General features: G+C 43.6%; 1 protein-coding gene and 1 long non-coding RNA gene across 4 annotated transcripts in view; one reads left to right on the top strand and one right to left on the bottom strand.

Annotated features, from left to right (window-relative positions):
• The window catches only part of CREG1 (cellular repressor of E1A stimulated genes 1), a 20,211-nt gene extending 19,077 nt beyond the window's left edge, over positions 1 to 1,134 (bottom strand). Inside the window, exon 1 of one of the 3 annotated variants that reach the window (XM_022560097.3) lies at positions 709 to 1,134. In XM_022560097.3, coding sequence (XP_022415805.1) covers positions 709 to 1,053 — 345 coding nt within the window. In that variant the 5' untranslated portion in view covers positions 1,054 to 1,134. The remainder of the gene's footprint in view (positions 1 to 708) is intronic. The other 2 variants (XM_022560099.2, XM_022560098.3) reach the window with 2 other exon arrangements.
• Positions 1,097 to 25,506, top strand: LOC149750527 (uncharacterized). Its single transcript, XR_016393226.1, has 4 exons — positions 1,097 to 1,486; positions 2,026 to 2,152; positions 20,808 to 21,216; positions 24,135 to 25,506. It is a non-coding gene; the product is annotated as an uncharacterized LOC149750527 (long non-coding RNA).

Raw genomic sequence — 25,506 nt, 5'->3', positions numbered from 1 at the left:
CTGCTCAAAGAATGCAGGCCCCCAGTGCCACAGAGCTTCCAATGTTTCAAGAAGTTAGAAATTTAGACGTTTAGTTGCAATCTCCATTTTTGAATGTTGATAATTAATTCAGATTTATTAAAAACAAAACAGAACTCTGCGTGGGCCAAAGAAAACCAGTTTGTGGGCCTGATCAGTTCATGGGCCACCACTCTATGACCTGTGTTAGGGAAGCTCATGTGCACACGAGGCCTAAAGACTGCAATAATCATTCACGAGGTTGTCTGTTCGCTTCATGCTGCTGAAGGGAAAATCCTTAGCTCAAAAGAATTGGTGTCAAAGAGAAATCCCGAAGCCACTTACACAAAGTGCTAAACTCCCCAACAGCCTCTACACCCGGTAAAACTTTTAATAATTAGAGCCCAGTTAATGAGACACCGTGCCCCAAGACGACTCAGGGCTGAGAAGTCCTCCAGGTGCTGGTAAAGAATTCGCCCCAAGTGAGTGGCGCGGTGGCGAGGGCGTGTGTGAAATTCCTGGTATTTAGTTGCCCAACAACTGGAAAGCTGCAGTGTCAGCCCGGCCAGCGCGGCAGAGAAGAGGCAGGGGTTTGGGCTGGGTTCAAATTCTTAACTCTACAAGGCTGGCTCTCCTTCGCAAGCAGAATTCAAGCTATAGTAAAAAGGCTCGCGCTCCGGCCCGCGGAGCCACACGGCCCCGCCCGCTCACCTTCAGGTTGCCCACCGACTGCTGCATCGGGCTCAGGTAGAAGTAGGGCACGCCGCTGCCCTTGGCCGGGGGCCCGTCGCTGAGCGATAAGACGTCGGCGAAGGGGCGGCCGCGAACCCCCTCCTGAGTGGAGATGGTGGCCAGCGCGCCCCAGTCGCAGACGTTTGTCACGAAGCGAGCCACCAGCGCCGCGTTCTCGCGGGGCGGCAGCAGCTCGGCGGCGCCCCAGTCCCCGTGGCCCTGGCCACCCCGGCCCCGCGCCGGCGCCACCAGTAGGGCCACCAGTGCAGGCGCCAGCAGGAAGGCGAGAACTGCACGCGCGGACCCGCGGGCACACCCGGCCATGGCGGTGACCCCTTCGAGAGTCCGGAGCCCTATGACCTAGGAGGCCCAAGGCTAGCCCAGCGTTACGGGCCTCGACCAGCGCTACCGGCCCCGCCCACCGCGGGCAAGCCAGTCCCGCCCCTCCGAAGAGAACCAATCGGAGTACGGGAGTGGTGGGCGGGGGGGGCGTGTCCCTAGGCCTGCTCCTCAGCCTGCTGGGACCCGAATGTTGATTCACCTTCTTATCGTTCCGCCCTGCCGCTGTCAGGACTGGGAAATCGTCCTAAATGGGATTTGTTTTGTTTGACGGATGGAAAAACGGAGGCTTAGAGAAATTAAGCAGTTGTCTAAGTCATACTACTAGGAAAGGACCAGTCTCTTCACCCGTACGCCTTCCTTCAATACCTTTGGATATGACTACCTGGCATCTGAGAGGAAATGCTGCGTTTTCCACGTATGCGTTTACTTCAATATCCGCACCGAAGAGCAGGAAGGGTCCCAGTGGGACAGATAGAAGCCCCCAAATTTAACACCTTATAAACTACTCCTGGCCCAGGAGTCTCTCAGACAGAGACACTCAGGGATTATCAGGATTCCATGCGCTAATTTGTTTGTTTTTTAACATCTTTATTGGAGTATAATTGCTTTACAATGTCGTATTCGTTTCTGCTGTATAACAAAGTGAATCAGCTATAGGTATACATATATCCCCATATCCCCTCCCTCTTGAGTCTCCCTCCCTCCCACCCTCCCTATCCCACCCCTCTAGGCGGTCACAAAGCACCGAGCTGATCTCCCTGTGCTATGTGGCTGCTTCCCACTAGCTATCTATTTTACATTTGGTAGTGTATATATGTCCATGCCACTGTCTCACTTCGTCCCAGCTTACCCTTCCCCCTCCCCGTGTCCTCAAGTCCATTCTCTACGTCTGCGTCTTTATTCCTGTCCTGCCCCTAGGTTCTTCAGAACCTTTTTTTTTTTTTTTTTTTTTAGATTCAGCATATATGTGTTAGCACCATGCACGAATTTGAACTCATGGAAGCCAGTTATGGGCCTAAGTCATCAGGCTTGGAGGCAGTGGTTTCACAAATGTCTTGCCCTTGCTGACCCCTCACCCCATGTAAGTGGCATTTCCCTTTGTTCCTCCTACAAAGCTCTCTTCAGGGGTGCTTCCTCTTTCTGATACTCTGGGAATTGGTAAGTAAGCTCATATCACCTAATCTGCCGTCTTTATAATTATAAGCTTCGGTCACATCTCCTCAGGGTGAGTCCGCATCTTTTTGGCTTGGCCTCAAACCCCCATTTTCATCGTTGTTATAAATGCCGCGTGGTGGTGCTGGTGCTGGTGCAGGAGTTTGTCAGCTCTGGCTCTGGCGGACCTGCCTCTCTGAGGCTGAGATGTTCAACAAAGGTGAGGTAACTTCCCTCAGCTGCCCTGGGCCATGAGCAGGTGGGGGCCACAGGTGTGTGAGCCGAAGCCCCGCCTCCAGTTCCTGCCTCCAACTCCGCCTCCCCACATTCTCAGGAAGATTCTCAGGCTACCCCCGTCAGAACTTGGGTACAGAAACGAGAACTTTTACTCTGAGTAGCAGCCTTCAGTTCCCTCTGGTGGCCAAAGGGTGTTACACACACTGCTTGCACATTAGGTAAGGGGGTGAGCACCTGAGTCAAAGTTGGTTTCCTTTTTAATAACTGAATTTGGGAGAGCTTCGAGCTAGATGGAAAACTAAGTGGGAGAAATCTGAGAGGAGGAAAATCAGGTTTATCATTTTCAAAAAAAATATTTAATACAAATGATTTGAGTGCCTGCCAATTACAAATATTTCATCCCTAACCTGTTAAGGAAAAAAGCATATGGAGTTTCAAATTTGGAGTTCTAATCTCAGCTCTGCCACTATCAAGTCATGTGAATGTGGGACTTCCATCTCACCTCTTTGGACCACTGTTTTCGATTCTAAAATGAGTTGGATTAGATGATATCTGATACCTCTTTTGGTTCTCTTCCGTTTTTCTGTTAACATGCAAAACAGGGGCCTTTTGTAAGTTTTAGAACATGAATACTTTTTTTGCAAGAGGACTACAAAATCTTTTTTGTTTATTGCTATACCACTATCGCTAGTCTATGAAATAACAGTAAGCCCTATTATAGCCCCATTACAACACAGGTGCCTAGAACTTGGTCTTATGCATCTGAGCATGAGAATAAGGTCTACAAACCTCCAGTTTTAAGCACCTCCCCTCAGTGTCTGTCTTGGCACTGGCTGTTAAGTCTGCACAAAATGCTCCTCCCTCAGCTGAGGGCATGGCTACCTCATTCACATCCAGATCTCCACTCAGATGTCACTTCTTAAAGGTGCCTCCCTGACCACTCTTTCTAAGAGGTCTTCCTTGGTTATTCTCCATTGGACAACCCTGTTTATTTCTTTCATAGTGCAGTAGTTCAGAATAAGTTGCCCCAAGATGTACCACTTTGGCGTGTGAATTTTTTTTTTTTTTGGAGATTTCTGTTTATTCATGAGGCATTTTCTTCCTAGTAAACAATGTTGGTGCTTCTTTGGTCCCTTCAAGAAGCTCTGGTATGATTGCATCATCCAATCTAAGATTTTTTAAATGCCTTTTAACTGCATAACTATAGAACAACATGAGATAATTCAAAGGAGTTACAATGCCAAGATTCATTCATTTGATTCATTACTATTTAGAACCTTTGCTGAGAAGATGAAGCTATCATCCTTTTTCGAGAGAAAATTGGCTAAGTTTAAGAGCCCTCTGAATATTCTGTAGGACATCCTGTTTCTGTCCTATTTCTTTATTCACTGCAGTGATGACAGCTGTATTGAAATTCAGTGCGCAGGATTTCAAGTGCTATAAGCATGTGGATTATTTGGAGCTGAAAACAACCAAGGCCCAAAGACTTGAGAAGAACCTTTGACCTTCCCCCTAACTGCCTAAAAGTAGTAGAGGACCTGTTCCAGGAAGGGAGATATCTCCATAGATAACTATAGTATAACATGAACTAGTTGTTTTAGACAGGGAAGAGCTGTCAACCACAAAGTAATGCAGGAGGCTGCAAAGAAGGAAAGAGTTTATTTGGGGTCTTAAGAATTGCAATTCAGGAGACACAGATTTGGGTAACCCTGAAAGAGTGTTCTGAGAAAAAGAAAGAGTCAGGGATTGTTAAAGCCAGAAAACCCCAGATAGCCGCGAGGTTGTTAAAAGTAGCTGGGCGAGAATTGTGATGACTTTGACTGCAGTCAGAAAATATTTGTCCATAAGGAATCACAAGTTGTTTTAGGGTAGGGGTCCAACAAATAGACAGACTGTCACAAGTTATTTTAGGGTAAGGATCCAATTAATATTTTGAGTATTTGGCAGGTGTTGTGGATGTCTGGATGACTTCATCACGTCAAAAGGTCAGATTCCATCCCAGCTGAGATGTGCATAAGTCATACTTCTTTAGTAGCCTCCTGGCTCCATTTTAGAGACCTCTCTTAGCAATACCTACTCCATTTTTATTTTCCTTTCACAGAACCCAGCAAAGTCTGTTTGTTAAAATTCCTCTCTGCAACCTATTGTTTCTGTATGGTGCAGAAAACATTTGTTTACCAAACGTTTGCTGTTTTTCATCTTCCTCTGAATTGCTTTCTTTCCCTTTGAAGTCCCAGACTTCTACCCCTTTCTCTTTAGTCTGGAATGACATATAGATCTCATTTAGCCTGACTGTCTTTGGAATCTTTCATGGTATGTGGATTCCCCACAGTCCTTAATTAAATTTGTTTTTCTCCGGTTAATCTGTCTTATGTCATTTTAGTTATTTGACCAGCTAAAAAAACCAAGAGAGGAAGGGGGAAATTTTCCCCTCCCAACAACCAGCAATCATCACGGTCTGCAACAACCATATTTATTTAGTTAGGTATTTGTTCATTGTCTCCCTTGCCAGAACGTAAGCTCCAGGAAAGGAGGAATGTCGTCTGTCTTGTCCACTTCCATATCCGCAGTGCAGAGTAGGCACTCAATAAATATTTATCGAATGACTGAGTTAATGAGTAATATCTGACAGAATTCTTTGCACATAGAGCCTTATAAAATCAACATTTAGCCAATGAGGACAACTGAATGGAGACATTCAAGAATAACAACAGGTGCTTCAGCTCTTAGCAAACCCTCCACATTGGAGAACTGGGAAAAGCCCTTAGCCAGGAGTGGCTGGATCAACCATCCAAATCCCACTGCTTCTCATCTGGACTTTCTGTCCATATTTGAACAGCCTGAACTGATCCCCATCTCCCACAGACCCATCGGGAAATAGTGTTCTTCTCCTTACATCTGGGTTCGATCCTGGTGAGGAACGCACCCTTTTACATGGCGTTACCCTTGTTTATTTGTCTGGGTCGCTACCAGCCCAAGTTTCATCTAGTTCAGGAGCTGTGGCTACGTTATCTCCATATCCCAGCACTGAGTGCAATGCCAGGCATCCAGCAGGCATCCATTACGTGCTATTGACAAAATGAATTGTATCAGAACAGTTTTACCAACCTTAGAATGTTCTCAGGCTGTCTGCAATAGCTCAGGAACTTTCTGCTTTGCAGTATACGTGTTTCAAATAGTAGGTTGTTTAGTGACATGGTGAAGAGAGCTAGCTTTGGAGTCAGCCACTTAAGCATGACTGTGATAGGATGAGTTCCTCCTCATTAAAAAGAAGAAAATAATACCTCCTACCTCATTGGATTTTGTGGCAATTAAATGAGATAATAATGTAAAATACCCAGCATAGCGCCTGGGACATAGTAAATGCTCAGTAATTTCTAGTTGTTATCTTAGTGATTGTTAGCTTTTGTTCCACTCTTTCTGTTCCTACTTTCTATGCTGCAAATCTGTAGATTGCTTCATTTAATCTCTTTTTGAAATTGAATGCTTTCCACTGTGGCCTCTGTTTAAAAAAACATGCCTTCTGAAAAAATAACTTTACAAAATGTCTGGGAATTCCTTAAGCAGCTACTGAGCAGTTTCATAGCCTACACCTACTTTCAGGGAGAAAATGCCCATGCATATTATTTTTCATTAATCAGATGTCCTTTCCTTCACACTTCTTATCATCCACCCTCACTTTAATCAAATGTTCCCAGACTTTAAAACATAGTAATACAGGGCTTCCCTGGTGGTGCAGAGGTTAAGAATCTGCCTGCCAATGCAGGGGACACGGGTTCGAGCCCTATCCTGGGAAGATCCCACATGCCGCGGAGCAGCTAAGCCCACGAGCCACAACTCCTGAAGCCCGGGCATCTAGAGCCCGTGCTCTGCAACAAGAGAAGCCACCACAATGAGAAGCCCGCACACCACAACCAAGAGTAGCCCCCGCTCACCGTAACTAGAGGAAGCCTGCGCACAGCAACAAAGACCCAATGTAGCCAAAAATAAATAATTTTTTTTAAAATACCTTTAAAAAAATAGTAATACAAAGCAACCCTTTTGTTGACTACCTTAAGTTTTGTATTTCACTCTTTCATGCATACTTACATTTGAATAACAATGGTTTTCCAGATGTTTTGGAAATAATTCTTGACTCCTGTCAGTCTACAGGACATGTTTTCCACCTGCCTGGATAGTGCTTGGTACATAAAAAGACATATTATCTAATATCTTTTGAATTAAGTGTTTTAAATCAAAAACACATCAACTAAGCTTTAGAAGAGTAATCTTCCTAGTATTTCAATGATTTACTAATATTAATAGGAAAAGGAAGTTATCGGTGAGTCTGAAGAAAATTATTAAATTAGACTTTACACTAAAAGCCAGACTTTCACATCATTATCATAATAATTTAAGGAGTACAAATAAAAGAGTACCTATAACAAGATATATGTCCACTTTGCCTGCCAGATGCCAAAATTTTCACTATGTATGCATTTGTGTATTAAATTTATGCATTTCACAAGTATACATTGAGTGCTAGCCAAGCCCTGGGGGTACAGTGATAGGTGCTGAGAAACCAAATATTAATAGACATTGTCCCTGCCCTTAAGGAAAATTTCTTCCTAGTTAATTAGCAGGTAAGCAAATAGAAAAATTATAATTCAATGTCATTAGTGCTATATGGAGGACTATACAAGGGGCAAAGGAAACACAGAAGAAGGAACCTAGGCCTACCCTCAAGGAAACGCTTCATATCAGAGACAGTTCTTGAGTTGAAAATTGAAGGATAGGTAGAAGATTGGCAGACAATGTGAAGGTGGGAGAGAGAGAAGGAAGGGAAGAGTTTTACACAGAGGACCTAGAATGTACGTGGGCACGGAGACATGATGTGTTGGGAAGGCAGCTGTGGTTGAAGGGAGTGTGAAGGACCATTGGTGGGAGACAGGCATGTTCAGCTGTGTAGGGGAAATGGATCACGCCAAGGGCTGTAGTCAACCCAGGGATCTACTGGGAAAGGATCCACTTCTAAGCTCTCTCACATGGTTGTTGGTAGGATTCAGTCCTTTGTGTGTTGTTGGATTGAGGGCCTCAGTTTCTTGCTGGCTGCTGGCTGGAAGCCTCCCTCCATTCCTTGCCACGTGGGCCCCTCCGTAGGGCAGCTCACACCATGGCAATTGGCTTCTCTTGAAGCAACTAAATGAGGGAGAAAGAAGGCCAGCAAGATAGAAGCCAGAGTCTTTTTATACCTTTTTTTTTTTATAATCTTGGAGTGGCATCCCATCACTCAAAGAGAGGTGATTAACATAGAACACAAATACTAAGAGGTGAGAAAGACGGGTATTTGGGATTGGTGCAGTTACATAACATTAGTGTTCAGTTATGAATTCAGAAAAGCATCTACAATTTATATTTGTTCTCCAGACCAGCTCTGTGCTTTCCCCTGGTCTCATGCCTTAGTCTAAAAATGGAACACGATGGAAAGGGGAAGAAGTGACTAAACAAAAACAAAACCACATGAAGTGCATATGGTGGCAATAATGTTTGGCAACAGTGGAGCAGCTGTGGGCTGGTGCAGATCTGCAGTGCTTAACACAGTGGCGCCCCCTGAAAGTGGCTGGACTAATGGTTCTGACAACAGAAGAAGGGCCCTTATGCAGCAGTGCAGGCAGAGGTGGCTTCAGCAGGCACTGGAGGTTGAGCTCATTTGTTTTGAGCCTGTGAGAGACATCTCAGTGATAGGACAAGCTTGGAGAGCAATAGAGGTCCCACTGTGTTGAGTAGAGATGAGGGCCATAGAGCTAGAGTTCAATGTTAACGTGACCTGTTTTATCTCCCAGGCAAACAGAAGCTACCTATGTAGGTAAAGCTTTCACTGGAAAGAAGGAAAAATCATTGGCTAGCTAGTTTGTGGTGAATGAGAAGTTGACTGTGGTCAGAGGTCTTAAAGTGGCAGGCAATGCACTGAATTCAGAACAGCTATTCCTAGGTTCCTCTTGTTTCTTCTCCACAACCTCTGAGAGGCTTAGGCTCGGAGTCAAAATCTTCCCTTATCAAAAAAGTGCAGGAATTGGGACTTCCCTGGCAGTCCAGTGGTTAAGACTCGGTGCTTCTACTGCAGAAGGCACGGGTTCGATCCCTGGTTGGGGAACTAGATCCCACATACCTAGGATCCCACATGCCGTGCGCCCAAAAAAAAGTGCAGGAGTGACATGGCAAGGTGTGGGGTGATAGGGATGGCTTGGCTTTTTGTTTTTTTTAATATCTATTTATTTATTTGTTTATTTTGGCTGTGCCAGTTCTTAGCTGCAGCACGCCAGATCTTCGTTGCGGCATGTGGGATCTTTTTTTTTTCTTTTTAATTGCAGCATGTGGAATTCTTAGTTTCAGCCTGCATGCCAGATCTAGTTCCTCCACCAGGATCAAACACGGGCCCCCTGCATTGGGAGCTCAGAGTCTTACCCACTGGACCACCAGGGAAGTCCCTGGACTAGCTTTTTGTTAATAGTTTTTCCTAAAAGCAAGAAGGGAAATGAAAGCTAAGTTGTGACAGATAGAGGTGAATTGTCAAGATATTACGTGGCTTGCATATAGAGCTTTATGTCATTTAGATCTCGCTCCATACACACCATTACTTAAACCAGTGTTTGATGAATATTTATATGTTTAATGTGAGGATATTTTGCAGAGTAGAAAAGCCGCATTTACTAGATCGTGTGCCTTATTTCCAATAATCACAGGCTTTCATAACATGGGGGATGATTTAGTTTTGGAGGTTAAATTGTGACTGAAGGCAGTGTTAGTCACCTGGGTGACTGCTAGAATACCAGATACAGTAACTAGAATTAATTAAAAGTCCTTTAAAAATTTGCCTTATGGGGGCTTCCCTGGTGGTGCAGTGGTTAAGAATCTGCCAGCCAGTGCAGGGGACATGGGTTCGAGCCCTGGTCCAGGAAGATCCCACATGCCGCGGAGCAACTAAGCCCGTGCGCCACAACTACTGAGCCTGCGTGCCACAACTACTGGAGCCCGCACGCCTGGAGCCTGTGCTCCGCAGCAAGAGAAGCCACCGCAAGGAGAAGCTCACATACCACAAAGAAGAGTAGCCCCCACTCACCGCAACTAGAGAAAGCCTGTGCGCAGCAATGAAGACCTGACGCAGCCAAAAATAAATAAATAAATTTATAGAAACAAAATAGCATATACCTTCAGCATTGATGAGTTTCTTTGAGGATGCCATTGGTTAATATTTTTAAAATCATAATTGAAGTTGATTTCTTCAAGAAATGTCAGCATCTTATTAAGAAGGATCTGGCACATGAAGCATTGAAATGAGTTCCCTGCAGTTCTGTCTATTATGTTTTAGGAAGTCAGGCATGTTTCTCTTGGGCTGAGGCTGGGAGCCAGCTCTGCATGTGTTCTTTGTTCCCGAGCATCCCTTTGCTTTCCTAGCAGTTATTTCCATAACCCACAGCCCCTCCAGGGCATTGGAGCCAGCACCATGAAAGGGGGTTAATTTACCTCCACATGCCATGTATCTGCCTCCTGTCAAACAAAATTACATTTCCTGAAATCCAAGTGGAATGTAGGGTCATAATAAGCTTAGGTGTGATGAATGTGAGAGGACTAGATTGTCTGTAGTATGAAAGAAAAATCAAAATGGAGTCGGTGTTGCTAAGAGAGCTCTCTAAAATGGAGCAAGAAAGTGTGACTTATGCATGTCTCAGCCTGGATGGAATCTGACCTTTTGACCTGATGATGTCATCCAGAACACCTGCCAGAAACTCAAGATACTTATTGGACCCTTACCCTAAAATAATTTGTGATAGTCTATCTACTTATGGGACCCCCTACACTAAAACAACTTGTTATTCCTTAAGGACAAATATTTCCTGACTGCAGTCAGAGCCAATCACAGTTCTCTCCAGGCAACTCTTAACGGCCTGGTGGCTGTTCTTCTTTGTAAGTCCCTGATGCTTTCTCTTCCTCAGAACACTCTTTCAGAGTTACCTGAATCTATGCCTCCCAAATTACAATTCTTAAGACTCCAAATAAACTCTTATTTGTAGCCTCCTGCATTATTTTTTGTTTTTGTTGAAGTAGAACAGAACTGGGTTCTGTGAAGAGGGTGCAGTAAAATAAAGATTTATGGAACTCTTCCTGAGGTTTTTTTTTCCCTTTTGAGAAGGGATCCACTTAAATTTTTTGTGACATTCCAGCTTTTAAAAATATTTACCCATGTTTACCCATGAAGTCCTGAGAGAATTTGTTGAGAGTTAAAGCAGGTTTGTTAGTGGGAGCCCTTCCCCAGAGATGTGTAGCCAGGGGAGCCCTGCAGTGGGAAAAGGCTGCCTTGGCCTCCCTGTCAGACCTTGAGGACTTGGCCAGAGCCTTTAGCCTCCTTAAGCACTTCTCTCTCTCTCTCTCTCTTTTTTTTTTAATGTTTATTGGAGTATACTTGATTTACAATGTTGTGTTAGTTTCAGGTGTACAGCAAAGTGAATCAGTTTTATATATGTATATCCACTCTTTTATTTAGATTCTTTTCCCATATAGGCCATTACAGAATATTGAGTAGAGTTCCCTCTGCTATAGAGCAGGTTCTTTTTAGTTATTGATTTTATATATAGTAGTATATATATGTCAATCCCAAACTCCCAATTTATCCCTCCCCCACCTTATCCCCTGGTAACCATAAGTTTGTTTTCTATATCTGTGACTCTACTTCTGTTTTATAAGTAAGTTCATTTGTACCCTTTTTTTAAGATTCCACATATAATTGATATCACATGATATTTGTCTTTCTGCGTCTGACTTACTTCACTCAGTATGACAATCTCTAGGTCCATCTATGTCGCTGCAAATGGCATTATTTTGTTCTTTTTAATGGCTGAGTAATATTCCATTGTATATATGTACCACATCTTCTTTATCCATTCCTCTGTTGATGGACGTTTAGGTTGCTTCCATGTCCTGGCTCTTGTAAATAGTGCTGCAATGAACATTGGGGTGCATGTATCTTTTCAAATTATGGTTTTCTCCAGGTATATGCCCAGGAGTGGGATTGCTGGGTCATATGGTAATTCTATTTTTAGTTTTTTTAAGGAAACTCCATACTGTTCTTCATAGTGGCTGTACCAATTTACATTCCCACCAATGGTGTAGGAGGGTTCCCTTTTTCCACACCCTCTCCAGCATTTATTGTTAGTAGATTTTTTGATGTTGGCCATTCTGACTGGTGTGAGGTGATACCTCATTGTAGTTTTGATTTGCATTTCTCTAATAATTAGTGATGTTGAGCATCTTTTCACGTGCTTTTTGGCCATCTGTATGTCTTCTTCAAAGAAATGTCTCTTTAGCTCTTCCACCCATTTTTTGATTGGGTTGTTTGCTGTTTTGATATTGAGCTGCATGAGCTGTTTGTATATATTTTGGATATTAATCCCTTGTCAGTTGCTTCATTTGCAAATATTTTCTCCCTTTCTGAGGGTTGTCTTTTTGTTTTGTTTATGGTTTCCTTTGCTGTAAGCACTTCTCTTTTTACTTTCAATAAAAAGTCATTCCAGCTTTTTATTTATTCTAAATAATCCTCAAAAAAAAAAGTCCTTAAATTATTGTCAATGGCTGAAAAAAAAACCTTTCTTCTATTCACAACACTTTTGACATCAATGTGTCTGTATCGGTTTCCCACATCAACCACCTCAACTCTCTGGCACCAAATGGGTGTCCTACAATTCAATTCTGACACCAACTACCCAGAGCTTGCTCAGACCCTAGAGGTTAGGCACTCAGTCCCATAAGACTACAGCCCTCCTTTAGAAGTTTAGATGCTAATCACAAGTAGTAGGTCCCCAGGTTACCCACACTTCTTTCCAACTTGGCTACAAATTGGGGGTTTCCATGACCCCCTCCTCAAGTTTGATAATTTGCTACAGCAGCTCACAGGCCTCAGGAGAACACTTATGTTTACTAGTTTATTATAAGTAATATAATAAAGGATAGAGATGAACAACCAGGTGAAGAGGTACATAGGCAAGGACTAGGGCTGGAGCATAGGAGCTTCTGTCCCTGTGGAGTTTGGGAACTCTGAATGAACCTTGCTGTTTAGGATTCTTACGGAGATTTCACTCCATAGGCATGATTGATTAAACCATTGGCCATCGGTGATTAGCTCAGTCTCCAGTCTCTCTCCCCTCCTGGAGGTCAAGGTAGAAAAGTCAGGGACTAAATCAAATATTATAACAAAAGATGCTCCTATCACTCAGGAAGGTTTTGGAACCACAAAGTCTTCCTTCCACAACATCTGGAATTCTATGTGACACACAGGGACACTTGCAGTAAGGAAGGTGGCTAAAAACCATGAAGAACCTCCCAGAGGTAAGGTTTGATGTCAAGTGACTTACAAAATCTTCCTGTTTTCAGAGGTTTTGGATTTTCAAAATGAGGATATGAGATTGAGGGCCTGTAATACATATAAAAGTGCTTAGAATAGTGCTGGGCACATGGCACTTAATAAATATTTGCCATGTTGATTACACTGAGACGGTTCTGTAACTAAGGAACTGTTACTTTGGGAGCTCAGTTTCACAGGTGCACAGTGTGATCACAGCTTAGGGCAACACCATGGGAGAGGGCATCCTCTCAAATCTGTACTCTGAGAAACTACACTCCAGCACCAGGCTGCCTGTTTGCAATGTGTCCTCAACAGTTCAGTATGAAGGCTCTGAATGCAGTCTGTCTGTAGAGGGCTTTGGTTTCTCGTTTGTTAAATTATTTGCTTTTGCATAAGACAATAGGAACAGAATCGGCTCCATAGCTTGAAGAGTGGCCCAGAATTCTTGGGCTTCCTGTTGGGAGTGGGAAGGCACAAAGATGGAAGGAATAAATTCTTTCGATAGAGGCATGGGAATGTAGAGTAGTGTGATCTTTAACTGTCCTCCAAGTTAAATACATGATAGAAGTAAACTCAGCCAAAAATATTTAAAGTATTTCCCATGATTTAATCATCCATTTACTGATTCATTTAACAGTGAGTGCTTTAGTGCTTGCTGTGGACCAGGCACTGTTCTGTGCCCTGGGGATTCAGGGCTGAACCAGACAGACAAGGTCCTGGCTATGGTTACACCCTCCCCAAATTTATATGTTGGAATCCTAACACCCTGTGTTAGAAGGTGGCGGGGGGTTGGGGGGTGATGGTTCTTTGGGAGGTGATTAGATCATGAGGGTGGCGCCTTCGTGGATAAGATTAGTGCTCTTGTAAAAGAGATCTCACAGAGCGAGCTCCTTTGCCCCTTCTACTATGTGAGGACACAGAAGTCTAACCCAGAAGAGGGCTCTTACCTGACCATGCTGGTACCCTGATCTTGGACTTCCAGCCTCCAGAAATGTGAGCAATAAATTTCTATTGTTTTTAAGCCACCCAGTCTTAAAAACTGGTATTTTGTTATAACAGCTAAATGGACCAAGATAGTCCTCCTCTCTTGGGAGTTTCAATTCCAGCAAAGGGAATGGACTAAGGTGATTATTTATTGTTGCAAGTGCTAGGAAGACAGTAAAGCAGAGTGATGGTGCTAGAAATGGTAGTGATGGGCACATGGCACTTAATAAATGCCATAGTGATGGCTGGAAATGGTTATGTTGGATGGGGTAGTCAGGAAGAATCTCTGTGAAGTCATCTTTACTAGTTGTGAAGGCTGAGAAGAAGCTGACTCATGAAGAGCTCACAGAAGTAAGTTCTTGGAGGAAAGAGGAGCAAGTGTAAAGCCCCTGAGGTGGAAAAGACTTGAGATGTTTGGGGAATGGCAAGGAGACATGTGGCTGGAGCAGGGTGAATGAGGGCAGGAGCTGTGGTTTGAGAGGCAGGCAGGGAACCGCTCAGGTGGGACCAGCAGGCCACGCGAAGCAGTGTGTACATTAAGTGCAGTGAGTAGCCACGGAGGGTGTGAGGAAAGAAAGAATATGCTCTGATTTATAATTATTTAAGGAGCATGGGAATTGTTTTGTATAGCGTGTTCCGGTCTATGATTTTTCTCATACCCATAATGGAATTTATAATGCAAATTTTTTTAATCAATTAATTTATTTATTTTTGGCTGTGAGTCTTCGTTGCTGCGCGTGGGCTTTCTCTAGTGGGGGCGAGCGGGGCCTACTCTTCATTGTGGTGCGCGGGCTTCTCACTGCGGTGGCTTCTCTTGTTGCGGAGCACGGGCTCTAGGCGCGTGGGCTTCAGTAGTTGTGGCACGCGAGCTCAGTAGTTGTGGCTCGCGGGCTTAGTTGCTCCACGACATGTGGGATCTTCCCGGACCAGGGCTCGAACCCGTGTCCCCTGCATTGGCAGGAGGATTCTCAACCACTGAGCCATCAGGGAAGTCCCTATACTATTTTTTTTTTTTTTTTTTTTTTTATCTGATAGCAGCAGCCTGGAGAGCCCCATCTCCTTCATCTTAGTGGGACTACTTTCCCCTTTAATATTTAAATTAAAATATCTATTTACTGGGCTGGGAAACTCAGCATTTCCTCACAGAATAATTGAGAATCCTCAGGGGGTTGTGTTTCTTGTAATAGTTGTCCGATAAATTATTGATGTAGCTTGAAGCTTTCTCTTCTTTTTGTCCTAAATTAACCCAACAAACACTTTCTCTTAATCCTCCACCTCATAACAAACACTACCCAAAGTGTAGCAGGTTTTTGTTGAAGATTTGGGGGTGGATTTACTTTGCTATGTACCACAGCAGATTATTTTAAATTGAATATTCGAATCTCTTTTCTAGAAAGTTTCCCAGGCTGCTTCAAGAAACTTTAAATTCTTTTTTTTTAATATGGACAGTAATTTAGCTTGAGGTCTTTTCCTAGCCCAGCCACCCTGCTGTGAGGCTATTTTCCCCCAATAAAATGGCTTTCTAAGCATTGTGTTAAATAAAATACACTTCTTTTTCTAAAGAAATTCTGGGGCCTATTTTTAAACTAGCAGGGTTTTTTTTTTTTTTTTCTCCCTCCTTCACATTCATAAAACTGCAAAGGGAAACTCTTAAGTAGTTACACAATGTATGCTGATCGAATAAATTTCAAGCTTTTTTGTTGAAATCATTTTATTCCTTCATACCTAGAAAGGAGGAGGGTGGGAAGGAACATTTAAGTGGGCCAAGGGTTATCATCTATTCCATCTGTGGTATACATTTTGCTGTCCACTCAATATTTCAGGCTGTCTGCAGTATTTCAGGGAGGACTGTAGTTCCTGACCGAATTGGAGTTAGTGGGGGTATGTGACTAGTTCTGGCCAAGGAGATACATGTGGAAATGATGTGTATCATCTCCATACTGGTGCAAGACCCACTTTCCCTCTACCTAGGCAGTTGATAATGTTCTAGATTGTGGCTGCTCTGTCCACCTGGACCCTGAAGCATTGTAGAGCATAGCCACACGACCCCAAGGTCATCTGCAGTGAACACAGTGAACATGTATTATGATTGGGACATAACAATGACCTTTTATGGGTTGAATTCATAGCATAACTTAGTCTATGTTGACTCATATACTGTCTAATTATAATTCTTGCCAAAACCCTGTGGAGTAGGTATTAATTATCTCCATTTTATTGATGTGATTTCCTCAGGTCACAGAGCAAATAAGTGGTGGAATCTGTTTTCAAACCCACATCTGTCTGACCCAATGGCTGTGCTCACTACCCTGTATTTATAGTTCCATTTATTAAACTTTACTTTCTGATGAGTGTCCTTACGAACTGATTCATAGCTTTTATAAATTTCAGATTCTGCTGTGCCGTGATGCCAATAAAATAGCACCATAGAATTTTTGTTTTATTTATTTTTTTTTTTTTGCGGTACGCGGGCCTCTCACTGTTGTGGCCTCTCCCGTTGCGGAGCACAGGCTCCGGACGCGCAGGCTCAGCGGCCATGGCTCACGGGCCCAGCCGCTCCGCGGCACGTGGGATCTTCCCGGACCGGGGCACGAACCCGTGTCCCCTGCATCGGCAGGCAGACTCTCAACCACTGCGCCACCGGGGAAGCCCCCCTAGAATTTTTACTATATGTTATTGTATTTGATCCTTACAACAGCTCTATGCAGCAGGTTCTTCTTAGCCTCATTTTACAGATGATCCAAATGAAGCCCAGAGCCATTAAGGGACTTTCCCTAAGGGAGACAGCTATTACAGGACAGAGCCAGGTCTTGAACCTAGATTTTCTGACTTCAAGTGTAGTGCCCTTCCTAATTCAGGGTGCCTTTCAAACCAACTACTTTTCCTTCACTGTAAACATGAGGTCAGTGAAGCAACCAACAATGATTCCATTTATTTTTTCATTCATTCCACAAATACTTATTGAGCAGTTCCTATGTGCCAAGCACATTTCTTAAACAAAATCTGTTGATAAATTCTGGAAGGAATAAATTAGGAGAAAGAAGATGACCAGTTTCCAGGAAGAAGTTTAAAGTTAGGAAGGGGTGCATTGGTGTTTGAGTCAGTTTTATACCAACCTGTAAGAGCTGATTCTACACATCTCTTGTCTCTGAGTTCAATGACCTTGCAGCAGCTTGAAATTGCCCGTGTTGGAAGTATTTACACCATGGAAATTGGCATATGCTATAAATCAGGGATACTTTTTTCCCCCTGGAGAGCTGATTGTAAATCATCTCTCCACTGATGGGGACTTTGTATGAGAGGTGGCCTTTGCCCTATCACCAGGGAGTGGAAAATAAAGTTGAATGTGTTCTCTGGTCAACCAAACCCTTGGACCACAGACAAAATTGTCCATAGCTTCCATGTCCAATCTGGGAATAGTGTCTGTTATCTTTTAAGAAGAGGGAGGGACATTAAGTCATCCAGGGAAGAAATGAGGAATGAATAGTGGAAAATCTTCCTAGCAATTCAATCCTACTTTCCCCAAATCTGCTTTCTCCAGACATGAGATCTTGAGCATAAGGGGAAGCAAGAAGCAACATCAGTAGCTGAGGTGGCGGAAAGGAAGTATATATTTTGTTGTCACTGGCAAAATCTTCAGCAGTGGTGTTGCATAGGGGCTGCGTTGGGCAGCACTGATGGCACTGGGTACCAAGATAAGTCAGGAGAACAGAATCTAGGACAACCCTGCAGTGAAGTGGAAGTCAAGGGGGTGAAGAAATCAAATTCCCACTCTCCAAATTAGTGACTCTGATTTCATCCCCACCCTTCAGTGGGAAAGTTGACAACTATTCCCATGCTACTAAATCCAATAGACACGTCATTTCTCAGAAGTATTCAATACACCTGACCACTTCATTCTTCTCAAAACAGTCTCTCCCTTTGACCCCCCGATTTTGCTCTCCTTGGCTTTCCACTATTTTGGGCACATCTTAGTGGCCTCTGCCTGCTCCGCCTTTCCTATTTAACTTAAAAAATTATGTTGTTTTTCTTTTTGTTGTTGGGATGTAAGAGTTCTTTATATATTCTGGATACTAGACCCTTATCAGGTATATGATTTGCAAATATTTTCTCCCATTCTATATATTGTCTTTTTGCCTTCTTGATAATGTCCTTTGATATACAAAAGTTTTTAGTTTTGAGGAAGTCCAATTTATCTATTTTTTCTTTTGTTGTTCATGCTGCCACTTCCTAGCTGCATAACCTCTCTCTACCTTCAATTTCTTCATCTATAAAACGGCAATAATAGAGTTGTTGTGAGAATGAAATACACAGATAAATTTCTTAGAAAAGTGCCTGGTGCAAAATCAGCACTTGATAAACATTAGTTGTTATTATTACTACATTTACTCTCTAGGCCGATGTGGTGTGAGGACATTTCTGTGACATAAGTGTATACCAAAGGCAGAGCATAGACAAAAATTCTAATGAGCGCATTCCCTTACTGTGTAGGTTATAGCCCTCTGGACTTGATCAAACAAATATTTTGCTTCCATAAGCTTAGGTATGGTGCTAGCTGCCAGTACTTACTTAGAGGATAATGTCTTCTGAAGATATGACTTTTTATCAGGTTTTGTGATCATCCAACACGTCTGCTGCTTAATTTGTATTTAATAACACATTTGAGCTCTTCTTTTTTACTTACTCCCAAAGAGCTATCATCCAGATGTGTCTGAAACAGCTTTAGATTTCCTGCCATCCTGACCCCTCATTTCATCCCAAGCATACTTCTATTCTTTTTACCAGGGGTTCAGGAAAAGGACAGTCCTCACTGAATATTGTGTCCCTCCCCGTGCAAAAAAAAAAATTCATATCTTGGAGTTCTAACCCCCAGTACTTCACAATGTGACTTGATTTGGAAATAGGATCATTGCAGATGCAATTAGTTAATAAGGTCATACTGGAATAGATAAGAATGTCTCACTGGTAGTTTTCTTCCCCTGAGTCCTTGGGTTCCTGCTTGATCTGTGAACCCTTGGAAATAGTATTAATTCTTCTATATCTGGGCACAACCAGAGCAAAAATATGCTTTTCAGTATTCTGAAGGTTCAAAATAGGCTCGACAGCCTCCCAGTCAGATCATGCCAGTTCTATAGTTAAGAATCTTCTCAACTTAGATTCCATCTAAGTTTGACGGGTGGAGGAGGAGAAAGTCATCAAGGCTTGACTCTGTCGTAAAAAGAGGAACAAGGTGGAGGGTATGAGGTTAAGCTGTCACTCTGGGGCTGGACACAAAACCCTGATTGTCAGTTCAGAGAACAGGGAAGGCGAGGGACAGGAGTGGTGGCTCAGGGCTTCAAGGCTGGCTGCCTCACGGTCCCCCACCCTGCACGGCCTGAGAGGCAGCAGTGGCACCAAGCCGCTAGGATATTCTCTACACAGGAGCCAATAGCCCGTTTAGCGGCCCTTGCACCACTTGCTTTAGACCCTCCCATGCCTTGACTTTGGGAGTTGATGAAGTTGGCTTGCCTCTTTTTTTTTTTTTTTTTTTGCGGTACGCAGGCCTCTCACTGTTGTGGCCTCTCCCGTTGCGGAGCACAGGCTCCGGACGCGCAGGCTCAGCGGCCATGGCTCACGGGCCCAGCCGCTGCGCGGCACGTGGGATCTTCCCGGACCAGGGCACGAACCCGCGTCCCCTGCATCGGCAGGCGGACTCTCAACCACTGCGCCACCAGGGAAGCCCGGCTTGCCTCTTTTTATTCCTTGCAACCCCTCTCTCTCAGGCAGCTGATTCAGGCCCCAAACTTGATGGAAACTTTGAATTTATATCCATCTCCCTTTTCTTGTGTACTTCCTTCCTCCTAGGTCCTTCCTCACAAAATCTTCAGTGACTCCTTCCTCGGCAGTGTTTCAGTGTAACCTCTGAGCCTCCAGATATCGTCCTGTGACTGGTGGTACTCCCCAGATCCAAAGAACAGCCTGTGGGCAAGCCAGTTCACAGGCAGGGCAGCCTCTGTTTGTGTGTGTTGTGGAGGTGTCTCAGGTCCGGTTTCCCAGGAAGCAGATTCCGAAACAAACATTTGCATGCAATAAGGTTATTGGGAGCGACGCGGGAATCAACACGTATGGGGAGTAAAGAAAGCAGGGTTGGGCAGAAGGAGAAGTTGGGTGTGATACAGTTACAACGAAACACTCAGGCGATCCCATGGAGAGCTCTGGACCTGGGATGGCCTCCCAGATTGTCCTGACTGTCCAGGCCTTTACAGCCACCCATATCAACTTGTCATTAGATGTGGGAACAGGACGGTGGATGATGCAGTTCTCTGCTGAAGGCAATCTTGGAAGCAGTACTCAGACACAGGCTGTCAGCTGCCAACCCTCTCAGCAGCTGGGGAAATGAGGGCTTCATCCGGGGTGGGGGAGGAGGGATCTGGGCAGCACACAGTGCATCCACCAAAGTCCACCCCTTTGCCACTTGAATCTACCTAATTTGTATAAACTTTGGAAGCAGTTCTTTGAGGATTTTTTTTTTTTTTTTGGCTGCGTTGTGTCTTTGTTGCTGCGTGCGGGCTTTCTGTAGTTGCTGTGAGCAGGGGCTACTCTTTGTTGTGGTGTGTGGGCTTCTCATTGCAGTGGCTTCTCTTGTTGCGGAGCAGGGGCTCTAGGCGCGTGGGCTTCAGTAGTTGTGGCACATGGGCTCAGTAGTTGTGGCTTGCGGGCTCAGAAGTTGTGGCTTGTGGGCTCAGTAGTTGTGGTGCACAGGCTTAGTTGCTCCGCGGCATGTGAGATCTTCCCAAACCAGGGCTCAAACCCGTGTCCCCTGCATTGGCAGGTGGATCCTTAACCACTGTGCCACCAGGAAGTCCCTCTCTGAGGATTTTTCTAGTGAGCCTTTTTAACCTGGGGAAAACTTAGAAGAGGTTGATTAGTGGGAACAAATGATAGAACTTACTGCTACAACTGGTCTCAACTGCTACTTATAATTTCCTTCTTGTACTGTCTCTTCTAGATTCCTCTGACCCTCCGTGAGCATCTTTGCTGGTCCAGGTGGCATACATGGTGGAGTAACCTAGACCCTTATCCCTGAGGGGTCTGAGTCCCTGATTATAATGTCCTTCTTAGGCCATGCCTGCTGCATTTGCCCATTTATCAGCAAAATTGGGCAAGGGAGAACCAAATGACGTCTAAGAGGATCACTGGCATGCCGTCCACGATCTTTTCTGCCATCACTGCATAACAACAGACTCATCTTCTCCTAAAGATCAGGGTCTTTTCCTGCTGGTTTCTCAGCATGAAAAAATTCAAGAAGATGGGCGGAAACACTCACCCTCTGGGAGAGCCAGAACCTCTAAATCTGCAGAGTCCAGAACTGTGGAGCAGGAAGCACAAGTTTCCAAAGTGGACCACTTGGGATAATGGTAAGTAAGACCTCTCTTATTCTTACTCCATGATCTCCAGACCCAAGTAGTCTACCTGCTGGGGACGCTGCAATGGGTAATGATTGGTGGTTGGGAGTATATACTCCATCCAGGAGGATAGCACCCCATCTTCACATGGTATCAACTCCAGCATAGCACCTCACCTGTGCCTTCAGGAGGGCATTCCTTTGTTCTATCAGGATGGCATTTTCTGAGTGTTCTTGTATGTGAAGGATCAGTGAATCCTTTGGTCATGGGCTCACTTCTGCATCTCCTGTGCTGTAAAGTGACCCTCATGGCCCAATGCCACGTTATAGGAGATCTCATTTCTGTGGATGAAATGTGGACTTCCACTTTCCAGAAGACGAAATATTAATTTTCCCTATTCCTGCCACTATGTACAACTAAAAACTCAGACATAAGAAGACTCTGATAGGTGGAGTAAAGGTATATGACTAGTTGGAGACCATGGGACCTGAGGAACAACACAGTGGTGGGTTCCCTGAGTTTTCTTTTTTTAATTATTATTTTCCCAAGTTTTCTTTTCTGTTTCATGTATCTCAGACTTGGAGCTCAAGAAACTGGTAACCTGGAATCACAAATGGGCATTGACCCAAAACAGCCCCAACAAATATCTGTTCTCTTTAGTTAAAGACCATGAAAGGAACATTCTAGCAAGACAGAAAACATTTAGATAACAATCACTCTACCTCAGCCAAATACCACAGAAAAACTAAGGCTCTACCCATGCCAGCAAAAGCAAGTGGGGAGCCTTCTCACCCTTACCAGGCCATAACAACTCCACACCTCACACTCATCAGGGTAGTGTCAGAAAGTAGGGCTCATGTGTGTTAAGAATTCTTCCAATGTATTCGCTATTTCTTTCTCATAGTCTGAATAACACTATGTCATTAATAAGGTAGACCGATGTGATGACCATGCAGCATGGCCAGAAAGTCTAGGTCCCTCTGTACTATATTATAACAGAAGGAGGGAAAGTTTTATAGCAGCAAGAGTATATACTGTTGACTATTCCACATGAATGAGAACTGTTTCAGATTCTCCATTCTGATAGGGCTAGAAAGGAATCCACATCCAATGGCCACATACCATCTACAAATTAGTGTTAATTCACTCTAGCAAAGATAGCTCATATGGCACAGCAGCTACAGTTGAGGGTATGACTTGGTAAAGGACGCCTCACTCCACTGTTATCCTCCAAGGTCTATCTCAAGCCAGAGTGATAAATTAAACAGACATGTGTTAGTGACCACCAACCCACATCCTTTAGGTTTTTAAAGATGGCATGAATCACTGCTATCTTCCTCCAGGATGTGACATTGTTTTTGATTTACTATTTGGATGGGGTGGGGGGACAGTTTCAGGGGTTTGATTTGGGCCATCTCCACTATGACACCTCTCCATGAACAGGCCAATGTGGGGTTTCTGCCAACCCTCAGTGTCCATTTCAAATTATATTACTGAGGATGGGGAAATGACCACTGGGACAGTCTGTGGACCTCAAGAAACCAGCTGTGAGCTGGACTGAGGCCAGGACCCCCAGTCCTCACTCACCCCTACTCTAACGGAAGACCACAATAATGTTTTAGGTTTCCAGGTATCAATATCAACTTGGACCCCGTGTCCTCAGAATATTTGGATACTACCCTTTTCTCAGTCCATAGTTGCCTAACTAAGTAGCTCTTATTTTTGTCCAGGGAAAGACTGCAGGGATCATTCCCATTTAACCTTGTAACTTGCCATGGTTATTAGGCCTTCCCCCTAGGGATTCAACCTCTCCTCAATTAATGGTTTCTAGATCTGAAAACTGGCTCAGGTCTGAAAACTGAAAAAGAGATTTCTAACTTTTTATTGTGGTGGCTGCTCTCAGTCTCCTAATGATCCACTTAAAAAAAATTATAGGGGGCTTCCCTGGTGGGGCAGTGGTTAAGAATCCACCTGCCAATGCAGGAGACACGGGTTCAAGCCCTGGTCTGGGAAAATCTCACATGCCGCGGAGCAACTAAGCCCGTGCGCCACAACTACAGAACCTGCGCTCTAGGGCCCGTGAGCCCCAACTACTGAGCCCTCGTGCCCCAACTACTGAAGCCCACGCTCCTAGAGCCCATGCTACACAACAAGAGAAGCCACCACAATGAGAAACCCACACACTGCAACGAAGAGTAGCCCCCACTTGCCGCAACTAGAGAAAAGCCAGTGCACAGCAATAAAGACCCAACACAGCCCCCCCAAAAAAAAAAATTATCTGTCAACTCTATAATGGGGGTAAACCCTTTTTTATTGTTATTAAAACTTTATCTTTTTAGAGGAGCTTTAGGTTCACAGCAAGACTGAGTGGAAGGTACAGAGATTCCCCTATACTTGTCACCGCCACACATGCATAGCCTCCCGTATCATCAACATCCCTCACGAGAGGGGGACCTTCGTTACAGTCGATGAACCTACACTGGCACATCATAATCACCCAAAGACCAGAGTCTTCTTATGTCTGTTGGTGTTGCACATTCTTTGGGTTTGGACAAATATATAATAACATGTAACTGTCATTATGGTATCCTACAGAGTTCTTTCCCTGCCCTCAAAATCCTGGGCTCCACCTGTTCATGCCCCCCTCGTCCCTGCCCCCCAACTGCTGGCAACCACTGATCTTTTTACTGTCTCAATAGTTTTGCCTTTCCCAGAATTTCATATAGTTTGAATCATACAGTATGTAGCCTTTTTGGATTGGCTTCTTTCACTTAGTAGTATGCATTTAAGGTTCCTCCATGTCTTTTCGTGGCTTGATAGCTCATTTCTTTTTTTTTTTAATTGAAGTATAGTTGATTCACAATGTTGTGTTAATTTCTGCTGTACAGGTATTCACTTTGTTCTCCACCTTTCTGTTTTTCTGTTTGCAGATGCCACCGTGCTCTCATCAGCCTCTGGCCCACCGTCTCCTTGAGGTGCTTTACGGTAGGAGCTTGTTGTCCATCTATTCTATAGATAGCTCATTTCTTTCCTAGCCCTGAATAATATTCTACTGTCTGGATGTGCCATAATTTGTTTATCCATTTACCTACTGAAGAAAATCTTGGTTGCTTCCAAGTTTTGGCAGTGTCAATATAGCTGCTATAAATATCTGTGTGCAGGTTTTTGTATGGATAAAAGTTTTCAACTTTTGGGGGAAATACCAAGGAGTGTGATTATGAGTTGAATGGTAAGACTATGTAAATAATCCTCGATCCTCCCTCCCATCCCTTGTAGCATTGCTGTCATTCATTTCACTTATATATAAGTATACATAAGCATATATATAATATATATTAGTATGCATAATCGAATGCATTGTTATTATTTTGAACTTATCTGTTAGATCAATTAAGAATAAGAAAAATAAGTTTCTATTTTACCTTCACTTATTCCTTTGTTCAATGTTCTTGCTTACTTTATGTAAATCCAAGATTCTGACCTATATTACTTTCCTTCTCTATAAAGAACTTCTTTAACATTTCTTGCAAGACAGCTCTACTGGCAACAAATTCCCTCAATTTTTGTTTGTTTGAGAAAGTCTTTATTTCTCCTTCACTTTTGAAGGATATTTTCATAGAATTTACAGAATTCTAGGTTGCTGGGGTTTTTTCTCTCAATACTTTAACTATTTCACTCCACTCTTTTCTTGCTTGCCTGGTTTCTGAAGAGAAGTCAGATGTAATTCTTATTTTTGCTCCCATATAGTAAGTTGCTTTTTTGTCTGGCTTCTTTCAGGATTTTTCCTTATCTTTGATTTTCTGTAGTTTAAAAATGATATACATAGGTATAGGGTTTTTTGGAGTTTATCCTGCTTGGTGTTCTCTGAGCTTCCTGGATCTGTGGTTTGGTGTCTGACATTAATTTGGGGGAAATTCTCAGTCATTATTGTTCCAGATATTTCTTCTGTTCCTTTCTCTCTTTCTTTTCCCACTGTATATATATTATGCCTTTGTTCTTGTCCCACAATCCTTGGATATTCTGTTCTATATTTTTTCCAGTCTTTATTCTCTTTGCTTTTCAGTTTTTGCAGATTTATTGATATATCCTCTGGCTCAGAGATTCTTTCCTTTTTTTATCTCTAGTATTTCTTTTTGGTTCTTTCTTAGGATTTCCATCTCTCTGTTTACATTGCCCATCTGTTCTTGCATGCTCTCTGCTTTATCCATTACAGTCCTTAGCCTATTAGTCATATTTGTTTTACATTTCCAGTCTGATAATTCCAACATCCCTGTCATGTCTGGTTCTGATGCTTGTTCTGTC

The sequence above is a fragment of the Delphinapterus leucas genome, chromosome 1, assembly GCF_059928025.1.
Source record: "Delphinapterus leucas isolate spDelLeu-1000000601 "Yukka" chromosome 1, BTC_Dleu_Yukka2, whole genome shotgun sequence".
NCBI classification, from domain to species: domain Eukaryota; kingdom Metazoa; phylum Chordata; class Mammalia; order Artiodactyla; family Monodontidae; genus Delphinapterus; species Delphinapterus leucas.
This window is presented reverse-complemented; position numbering and strand designations above follow the sequence as displayed.